This window comes from Parasteatoda tepidariorum, chromosome X1, assembly GCF_043381705.1.
Source record: "Parasteatoda tepidariorum isolate YZ-2023 chromosome X1, CAS_Ptep_4.0, whole genome shotgun sequence".
In the NCBI taxonomy this organism is placed as follows: Eukaryota; Metazoa; Arthropoda; class Arachnida; order Araneae; family Theridiidae; genus Parasteatoda; species Parasteatoda tepidariorum.
The window spans coordinates 38,464,566-38,475,871 of record NC_092214.1 but is presented as its reverse complement, the minus strand read 5'-3'; the positions used below and the strand labels follow the sequence as shown (position 1 = coordinate 38,475,871).

Sequence of the window (11,306 nt, the reverse complement as noted above, 5' to 3'; positions counted from 1 at the left end):
TTAAATGCGATAAAATATCGTTTCAAGATCTTGATTTTATAATAAACAATTTCATTGGTTCTCTTTACCTGCCGATAAAAGAATATTTTTTAATCTGTTAAATAATGCCATTAATAAATTATTATCTTCTATTAGCTTTTCAAAAATTTTAAAAGACATTTATTAATATTTTCAAACATTTTGTAAGAGTGAGCATTCAATAAGCATTCGTTTACATTGTTTGTTTTTAACAGAAACGTCTTATTGCCTATAAACGTGTTGCAGATAATTATGAACGCGTATCATAATTACAACTTGCAAGATGTTATAACGAAACTGTGTTTGAAACAAGAAATTCCGAAAATGTTGAAATGTTACAAAAACTAAAACAGCCCATATTTGCAAAAATGTTAAGAAAATAAATATTTGTAGTATCTAAGTAAAAATACTTGTTATTTCAGTAAAAATAGTAATATTTTAATTAAAAAAATTAAATATAAATAGATTTATTATCAAAATCATTACTTAATGCATAAATTTAATTAGTGTTATGTACTTTTTTAATTTTCGTATTAAAAACGAGAGGGTAATGTTTAGGCTCCAGTTAATGTTAGTTTTAATCGATTGGTACGGTAGGGATCATAAGCCTCAACTGCTGACGAAGACAAAGCTTTGTAAAAGATACAGAACAGAAAACTAAGTCATGATGCATGCACGAAAAAAAATATTTAAATGTCTTTAAGGAGCAATTATTTTAATCTTACATCAAATACATTATACCATTTAATTAGAATAATGAAATGGTATAGGACGATAAATGTAGAGTATCAATCTTTTTTCCATTCAGAAAGCCTATGCTGTTCTAATAAAAGTTACTGCTAAATAAAAAAATAAACTTAAAAGAACTTCCGAGTAGAGTCTAATCAATTATGTCATAATCTTTGCTGTCAGCGTTCTTAAGTAATCTCTATTTTTGGAATAAAAAAAGAAAATCACACTAATACGAAAAATTAAAATAATCCGCAGATAACTATAAATTGTGTTTCTTTTATTTTTCTTCTTCTACTTTATCAACAAGGATATTTATGATTCATGACCCAACAATTTTGAGTTCTTCCAGCTGTTTTTAAAAATGTAATCAGAAAATAAACAGTTAGGGGAGAAAGTTAGATGGGAGAATTTTATTGTATGCTAGTAGAATGGGGTATGAAAATGACAATGGATACACGTGGTGTTGTTTAGCAGATATCTAATGGCAGCCACAACCCACAGCTGACGCATGCGCAGAAGAGCCGGTGTTAAGAGGTGAAAACACTGAAAGATGGTCACGGTGAAATTGTGTAGTGAGTGAAAGCTGAAATATTTTGTAGTGTTTGGGAAAATAACACATGATTTCTCCGTAGAACTGTACATATTCTCATGGCCGAATCAAAGCGGATAACTTTAGATGCACCTAAAGCCCTGCAACGTGAAAAAAAAGTGAAAGAAATCCCTCCAACTTTTAGGTTTGATTTGAATCTAAATGTAAATGACAAGAATACAGACTGTGCCGAGTTTTCATATGCGGAGTTAGTGAAAGAAGCTCGGGTAAGTATCTTATGGCAATCTCTGTTTAGAAGAAACAAATACTTTTGTAATGCTTGGTAGAAGCAGAAATGTGTTTTAATATAGCTAATTTTTTCGCTTTGCTGTGTTGTGTACGGCTTGATGCTATACAATAACTTTATTGTTTATGTGTTAAACACATTAAAAATGAATGCAATGTTTAGGCTCTAGTTAATGTTAGTTTTAATCGATTTCTGGTAGACAGGATATTATTTTCACACTTGGAATTACCGATGAAAATGTCTCGTGTATGACGTCGTCGACTAATAAAATGGTCGCCATATTTGGAAGGGTGCGGGAAAATGTAACTGGTCTAGTCGCTTATAGTTAATTAATTTGTTATATAGGGTTGTATTTTTACTTTCTAATACATTGCGCAAAATACATAGTATCTTGATTTTTATTTAATAAGTGGTTCCCGGTTTTTTATTTTGCTGTAGGATAGTTTCATCAAAAATGCTTCGTAGTAATTACGCTAATTTGTTTTCTTTTGTAATATTAATTATTTTTTAGTTTTTTATATTAAAATAAAGAATTGTTTTTGTTGTGATTACTGATTAGTGTTAAGATTAATTTATATTAATGAGTCAGTCGAATGCAAAAAATAATCGGTTGTATTGTTTACATGCAATGTCTTAACATTGTAGTACAATTAATACCGTTTTGAGCAACAGAATCATTATTGAAATTGTTCATATTGTTTTCATTTGTTGCTTCTTTTTTTCATGATATCAATTTAGTAAAACTTTAAGAATAGGCAATAAAAATTGACAGCTGATTTTCGTTTTATTAGATAAACTTTTTCTAACTTTTTTTTTTTTTTTTTNTCTTTTTTTTTTTTTTTTTTTTAATTATAAATTATTCATGTTAACTGAAATCTTGCACAACTGTACTTATCAACTGGTTTGATCATAATTTTAAAATAAATTGGCGATTGATTTACTACATTCACAGGGCTTATAGATAATTGGATGGTTAAATAAACTTAATGAAATTTCAAGTATTTTTGTATATTACCACTTTCTTAATTTGTATGTGAAACAAACTATTAGCATAGTAATGCCTGCATAGTCACCATTTTACAATTATTTTTTATATTTACAAAGAAAGCAATTAAAACATTAAATGCTTAATTTTTTTCATTAATAAAGTACTTGTTGCCATACTTAACATTTTTAGAGCTCGTATTAGCATGCTTAAAAATGCTTATATGCTTATTATCTTCATGAGGGTTATGAGTAAAACTCAAAGAAAAAAAGTGACAACATCCGCTTAAAATAGTTCATTATCATAGTAATTAATGAAAATGAACTATTTAATTTAAGTAATGCAATATTTAATAACTGGTTTGAACGTAATCTAAACATAACCAGATTGTTTTATTTTATTCGTTAATACGTTAGATGCATATAGGTAATTAGATTTTTAATTTAATGGAATTTATCATGTTGACAACTGTTACTTAGTAATGTCTGTTTCCATTTTAAGATTTTGTTTTAGTGTTAACAAAGAATGCGTATGATACTTTTAATGCTTAATTTAATTTTCTTTTTAATTAAAGTACTTTGTTTCATTCTTTAAAGTGTAAAAGCTTGCATTGGCGTGTATAAAACATGTTCTTAGTTGCAAACTTTGTTATAAAAAAATAGAGAGACTTTAAAATTAATTTTTCTTTTAAAGAATTAGCAATTTTCATATGTTAAGTTTATGTAGTATTTTATGTAATATATTGTTTACAACTCTGAGTATTATTACTTAACATTTGATCTTAATTGGTATACACTTTGTATGTAATTGTCAATTTAGTCTGTGATTTGTTAATTTAATTACTTCAATAAAATTTGATTATAATATTTCAATAGTTTGTTTAAATAAGACCTACCATTCATTATATTGGTCAACATTTTGGTATAATTTTTTTAACTTTAGAAATATGGCTTAGATTTTTTTCTTCTGTTTTCACATAGAAAGCAAGTGCAGAATTGCATGCTAAATTTAAATATGTTATTACAACTTCAAGATTTGTGTCTCATATTTGCACCTGAAAATTATGTTGTATGAAGTTCATATTTCAAACATGCTTACACTTATGGGCAGGGTTGGCAATTTATCTGAAAGAAAGCTATTTTTAACTGGAGGCTAAAAGAACAAAGTGGAAAGGACTAGAGGAATTATAAAAAGAGTAGGAGAAACTAGAATCTGAGAGATTTCCGTATCCTGATCTGTAGCAGAATAATCGCCAAATCTTGACAACTTCCGGGCAGCGGCCCTCGAGAAACTTAAAAAAAAATTTACAGAAAGGGGCCAAGTCGTAGCCACCCTGGGCAAATATCTACATGTTTTTTTTTTTAAAGGAATTTGCAAGTTTGAAATCTATTTGGCACCTTGGCGATTGTAGTTGGCGCAACAGATCACGATACAGAAATAGCCGCCTAGAATTAATCAATACAGTAATATAGTACCAGACCCAGATAGGTATAATCGATGTATTTTGAGGAAGGGTAGAAAAGGAGCAAATTCATTATATATCTTGATAATATAATAATTTTGTTAATAAATCTATAACAACATGCGTCATTATAGATTTAGTAATAAAATGTACAAAAAATGATAAATCTTTATCCTAAGTAGATTTTTTGCTTCTGCAGTGAATAACTGCTAAATTTTAATAATTTGTTTTATAAGCTTTCCAAGTACAGTCCTTGGTCTTATGAGACACTATAAAATTCTATGTTAAATATCTTAATTATCATGTGATACTAGACAGCTTTATTGTTTTACACCACTGAAACCTGTTTGCACTTGTTTACATTCGTGTATCAATTGGTTAAATTAGACGATATATCATATAAATTTAATGATTGGATAAATTAGACTATATATTATATAAATATAGAATAATTATCAGGTATTTTATTAGTATATTATATTAATTAAACCAAATTATTAGATGCACTGTAGTGTTTTAATAATTGTATGTTTTGCATGAATTTATGTGCAATACTTTTATATTTAAGCAAACATGTAGTGGTTTTTAATTCAAGAAATTTTCCATATACTTCCCATTATTTAATTTTAACGTATTGCATTACAATTTAAACAAATTGATACACAAACATAACCAAGTGTAAGCCGGTTTCAGTCGCAACACACAATAAGGCTGCCTAGTATCACTTGATAATTAAGATTTTACATGAAATCTTATAGTGAGTCTAATAATTTGGACTGTATATATTTTAAGATTACATCATCAGGTATGAAAAATTCTATATCATTCTAAAGAATATAATTTTGAAAAGAAAAATATAAAATTTATGTAAAAGTGCTTGAATAGTTCTTGAGAAATCAAATTGTAAGCTTTCAAGTTTTGAAAAAATTGGATAATTAGGAACTGTTTGGACAGATAACGCTCAAATTTTTATTTTGATCCCAGAGGTTCCCTCAAAAGTTACGACTTGTTTGTTGATTGGATTTATAATATTTCAGTCAGCATAGAAAATTTTCATTAGTTATTACATAAAGAGGAAGGTTGCATTAGCAATAGATGAAAGTACAGATATCAGTAAAATTCCAATATTGCTTTCTTTAGGGCTGGATTGTGAGCCTCAAAATTTTTAGAGTCTCACAATTAACTTCTAAAGACTTAAAATGAAAGTTACATGACATATTGATTGCAAAAATAAACAGAATATAAAAGAATGAGACTGCTGCTTTGATTATGACAAGTGACAATAGTGTTAAGAATGAAGTATATTTTCTCTTGAATGTAATAGCAGTCATCATGTTTTGCATCGTAATCTTCTTGTGGAACTAAACCTAAGTTTAAAATAATTCAGATCAAATTTAAATGTATTGAGTGCTTTATTTTATGTGTCTATTGTTACGATTAATGGTTTGTATTTTTACAATTGCTAATGAATGAATTTAAGAATTCAGGATTCCATTAACTGAAGATTGATCATATAGGGTTCCATAGCTAAAAGAAAATGGGAACTGCTGATTTAACAGAACAAATTTGTTTAATAATTGAAAGAAAATTGGTTGAAAATGCTATTTGAGCTTGTAAAATGTGGATAAACCCACTTTGTTTTAAATTTTTTTTTCGTAAATAAGTAAATCTTTGATTGGTTTTTTTCAAGTAGGCTCAATCTGAAAGACCCCTGGGTTTTTCCAAACTGGCCCACTTGAATGAACCTTTGCCCAAAGAAAACCAAAGGATCAAAGGTTTTGCAAAATGCTTAAAATAACAGTTCCAAAACTAAAAAAAAGGTCTATAAGACGTCTGGGTTAAAAAGTTGATTCTTTTTTCTCTGGTAACAGAAACTGTCGATCACGGCATCACACTCTGCATATTATTTTCCACCTCAGATTTTTTTTCTTTAAAAAAAATGAACAGAGAAAAAATTGCAAACGGAAAATATCGGAAAAGAAGTTAAAAATAAAACTAAAGGGAAAGATTTTTTCATTTATCAAAATAATATGTAGCTTTTATTACTCTCTATAGAGTGAATATCACTTGCTATAGAGCAAGGTATGTTATTTATGCCCTAGAAATACTATCCAGACTAAAATTTTTGCTCTAACAATTTTTTAAATATAAACAGATACAATATAAAGCAATATAAAGAACTTTTTGGTCATCAAAACCATATAAAAAATAAGAACTTAATCAAAATGTGTTCATTATAATAATAATAAATCAAGATAAGATTGCCATAAGGGTTCACTGTTTCAAAAACAATGGTTTCATGAGTGAAAAATGAGTAACTCAAAATTTTTGGTTCTAAATTGAAGAAAATGCAGTCGCTTGATTTAAACTTTTCAGCGTCGCTTATTTGAGGCCTGATAATCTACATTGTTTAATTATGTAGTCTGAAGTTATAAATTTTGTCTTGATTTGCAATTTCTTATGGAGAGATTAGTGTCGGTTGTGGCAGAGACAAAACTAATTTTGCTAGTGAATCTGCTTTCTTGTTGAAAGGAATTCTGAAATCAAAGAAAGCCTTTTAGAAGGAACTGAGGGTACCACGTGTAGGCAACTCTTACCAAAGCTGAAACAAAAATCCCAGGTTTTTTATAATGGCCAAAATTTTTTTTCTTTCAGAAATCTCAATCCACCGAAAACAAATGTTTATACAGAATGAGAATGATTTTGTGTTTGAATTTGTAACTTAAAATATCGTTTTCACTAATTAATTAGCATATTTGAGGTCACCTCCTCAAGCCATTAAGATTGAGTCCTAGAACGTAAAGATCTGATCTTAAGATCAAAAGTTATTCAGGGTGGTCCTTTTTTTTCTTCTCTTTTCCACCCATTGTAGATATTCTTGGTAGCAGAATTTACAGAGTCAAACTGCAGTAAAAGTTTTATAAATTCAAATTTGTCTACGGCCATAAGACAGTCAGGCATAGAATATTATTGTAAAAATAGGCGTACATCTTTATACAGTTTTGATTTAATGGAATAATTTAAATTGAAAAATGGAATGACTATACAGTATCTGATGTCTTCATTTTTCTTTTGCTTATATATCTACTAAAAATTTTAAAATTATTTTTCTCTGTTGCCTCTGTAATATTTCTGGTTGGTTTTTTTTAATTTGAGAAGAAAAGTAATCTGCAGGATCGACACTGCCATGGTGTAGAATTTCTGCTTGTGGGTATATATCTATATATATGTTACGGTGAAACACCGAAATCTGGAGAATGTCAACATTCACGTAGTCGCTTGGTGTATGTCCGAAATATTTGTTATATCCAATTTTATATTAATTTATTCGTTAATATTATATTTATTTGATATATTTATATTTATTCTATATTTTAATACTTACTGACGATAGATTAGAAGAAACATCAGTGTTTGGAGTATCGGGCAAATATATACCGGGCAATGGCATTTGACCTTAAAAAAACATCAGTGTAGGGTATACCGGGCAGTGTCACTTTACCTTATAAAAACATCAGTGTAGGGTTAAAATATCGAATAAATGTAATTATATCCACGAATAAACTCATATCAAATCAAATGTAATAAATATTTTGGACATTCACCAAAGCATATCTGTGATTGTTGACATACACCGGTGAGGGTCCGAATGTACAAGAATGTAATGAAATATTCGATCTTTCACCGACGTATTTGGTGTTTGTCGACATTCACTGATGAAAGTCAACAACCACTGATTTCGGTCTTTCACCGTGACATATATACATAATATTGATATCTATGGATTATGCTTAAAATTTAATTAGCTTAAAAATAACTGCAAAAGATTTTCTTCCATTAAATTAGAGATTTTTAGAAAGTTGTGTTGCTTATAAAGCAAATATTTAACTAAGCAATTAAAATAAATTCAAAATAGCATAAGTTTAGTTTTCTTAATTTAACAATTATGTAATTTCTACTTATGTAATTTCAGTCATCTGAACAAGAGTCTAAACAGATTGGCAGTGATGATCCATTTTCTCTCGATGAAAATGTGGAGGAATTGCAAGCAATCGCTAGAAAATTTGAAGAGAAATATGTAAGTTCTTTTGCTTACCTTCTTAGCACTTGACTGTTTCATTATTAATTTAAGAAGTAGATTGTCAATAAATAATAATAAAAAATTGCACGCCATTGTATATAATTAGAATGTGTATTTTTTTTTTATAGAACCCTAAGCCTGGTAGGAAGAAAAAGAAAAAAATGGCCATATCTGAAGATTATATAGACAAAGGGATGGGATATGACGAGACTGATCCATTCATTGATAATGGGGAAGCTGTATGTATAAGATTTACTGAAATGTTATTTGAGGCATCTTTTGTATTATCATTTTTAATTCTAAATTTAATCATTGTTAGCAATTAAAAAATTTTTAAATTATGATTTAATCCAGTATTTTATTTTGCCACATTGTTTGAATATCTTTATTATTTCTTTTTAATATTTTTTTGTTTATTTTATTTGAAGGTGAAAGCTTTAAAAACTGATGTAATTTAATATTTTTTAAGAACTGACATTTATTTCATGTTTAAAATAAAGTATTTTTTTTCAAGTTTAAAATAATTTTAGATTTAGTTTTTAGTTAGTCACTCAATACAACCTGAAACTAATGTGTTTTAACTTTAGTCTACAATGAAATTCATTCTTGCAGTATGATGAACTCGTGCCATCAAGTTTATCTACCAAATTTGGAGGGTTCTATATCAACAAAGGTGAATTAGAGTTTAGGAATAACTCTGAATCTGAAAATGGTACTGATGGCAAACCAAGGAAAAAGGTATGTGAGAAAATGTTTTATGAGTTTTTCTATGTATAAAATATCTTATATTTAATTTCTATCCAATTTTACCTCGCATCTGGTGGGAATTTTTTTTTTCTGAAATTGAGTGTGAACCCTTGTAAAAATAAAAGAAAATTTTAGTTACTAAGCAAGTGTTTTTCTTTTTAATACCCATTTGATTTACTATCTACTTGATTAGTTAATAAATTTTAAGCAAGCTATGTACTACTGCAATGATTATTTTCAGTAATATTACTTTTATAGTTTTATTTTTTAAAAATTATTTTTCAATAAATTTGAATATAATGAACTATTGTTTATAAAAGACTTATTAATAGGTTTTGAAATTTCTTTAAGGACGTTCTAAGAAATTAGAGAAACTTAAATGGAGAAAACTCATAACTTTTATTTAAAATTTACATTTAAGATTTCACAGGTTGACCTATAATTTTATAGTTATGCTAAAATGAAATCTGTATTGAAAATATCTATTTTTAGATATCTTTAACATATTATCTAGGACTTGTTTTGAATACTCACATTTCACAGTAGGTATTTGATTAATAAAAGTATTTTCAATTTTTAATGCAATATGAGATTATAAAATAGAATATAATTTGTTTGTTTTTGTAAATTTAAATTTTTTTTGATATTTTAAGACTGGTAATTTAACAAATTCTGTTACTCTACAGTGCTCAAGAAAATAAATGGACCACCCTGAATAACTTTTGATCTAATGATCAGACCTTCATGTTCTAGGACTTAATCTTAATAGTTTGAAACGGTGACCTCAAATGTGCAAAATAATTTATGCAGATATTTTAAGTTATGAAATCAGACACAAAATCTGGGAAACATAAAGCCCTCCTAGTTAGGTCAGGAGTGCAATCCAAATTATGGATCCCTTAATGCTAATTTTACTTTTTGTGTATTTCAACATATATCAAAAACTTTTTAAGTGAATTAAAAAATTTTGCACACAATTATGGAATTCATTTATCTAAAGTTAATTTCTTGCAAAAAATAACTTGAAGTAAATAATTTTTATTATTTTATTCAGCAATAGTAGAAAAATTTTTAATTGTAAGGAATACTTTTTTTAAACTTTATTTCAAAGAATGTCATTTTACACACTAGCATACGAAATTTGAGCAAGATTGTTTGACTAGTTCTTTGAGACATCCAATTTTAAAAAAGTCATATTTTAAATTCATTTCCAAGGAACCTATGGAACTGATGTTTAATGATCAAGTTTTCTATTTTACCACATAAAATTACATTCTTTAAAATAATGAAAAAAAAATTTATACCTTGCAATTCAAATTTTTTTGACTGATATTAAATAAAATTATAAATATTTGTATTTTTATATTTTCATCCCATGTCGGTATACACGGGAATGAATGTGTTGATGTAGTTGCAAAAAGTACTCATAATATAAGCAGGAATGTTTTTGCACCATTGGACATCAAGCAAATTTGTAAATCATCAGTTTATCAAGCCTGGAAAGAACACTGGAATACACAAAATGATAATAAATTACATGAAATTTTCCCTTCTATTGGTAGCAATAAAATAATATCAATTGACCGTAAAACTCGTGTTTTAATAAACAGGCTACGCATTGGCCACTCACGATATACCCATATGCATTTATTGAAGAACGAGCCTGCACCTATTTGTTCATTCTGTCAAGTTGTTATCACCATTAAGCATATTTTTACTGACTGCAGACGATTCAAATACTTGAGAAAAAAACTTTTTGGCAGTTTTAACCCTAATCTTCAATCTTTACTTGGTGACCCGATACATCACTATCTTTTAAAATTTATCAAAGCCATAGGTCTTTGTTCTCTGCTTTAAAAAATAACATCTTAGTTTAACTTTGTGACCAAATTTTGACCTAGTGCCTAAAATTTTTCGGTTCGCTTAAAAAGTTCTTGAGTTCTAGTGAAACACGCAATAAGTAAAGTTAACATTAAGGGGTCCATTAAAACTTTAGAGTGCTCTCTTGCTAAACTATTGGGACCATATTTCCCACGTTGCACCCTTCATATTTTGAGGGTCAAAAATCTGAAATCGAGAAAGGAATATTTATTCTCTGACTTTAAATATCATATGCACTATTAATTAGTATATTTGAGGTCACCCCTTCAAACCATTGAGTCCTAGAACATGAAAGCCTGTTTTTTATTTTGAGCACTGTTCATGAAATATAAAAAGTGACATTTTATTTTCTAAATAATTTTTCTTTCCAATTGTTGCATCTTAGTTTTTCTTTTTTTAAAGTATGTATCAAAATAGCTTTGAAATTATTAGTTTTTTTAATATATTTATTATTTATAATTAAGTATATAATCGAAAACATATTTACTATAATTCAATTATAAAATGTTTAAAAAAATTGATAACCTATTTGGTATTTCTGTTTTCAAAAGAGTTTCTTCCACT

General features: G+C 27.7%; 1 protein-coding gene across 5 annotated transcripts in view; it reads left to right on the top strand.

Moving 5' to 3' along the window:
* Positions 1 to 1,231: 1,231 nt before the first annotated feature.
* LOC107451048 (yemanuclein) overlaps positions 1,232 to 11,306 on the top strand; it is a 51,652-nt gene continuing 41,577 nt past the window's right edge. For all 5 annotated transcript variants that reach the window (XR_011638245.1, XM_016067022.4, XM_016067021.4 and 2 more), the window contains exons 1-4: positions 1,232 to 1,566; positions 8,007 to 8,111; positions 8,243 to 8,353; positions 8,727 to 8,852. Coding sequence is in view for 4 of the 5 variants with exons in the window: in XM_016067022.4 (XP_015922508.1) it covers positions 1,399 to 1,566; positions 8,007 to 8,111; positions 8,243 to 8,353; positions 8,727 to 8,852 (510 nt within the window). In the remaining variant the exon portion in view is untranslated. The remainder of the gene's footprint in view (positions 1,567 to 8,006; positions 8,112 to 8,242; positions 8,354 to 8,726; positions 8,853 to 11,306) is intronic.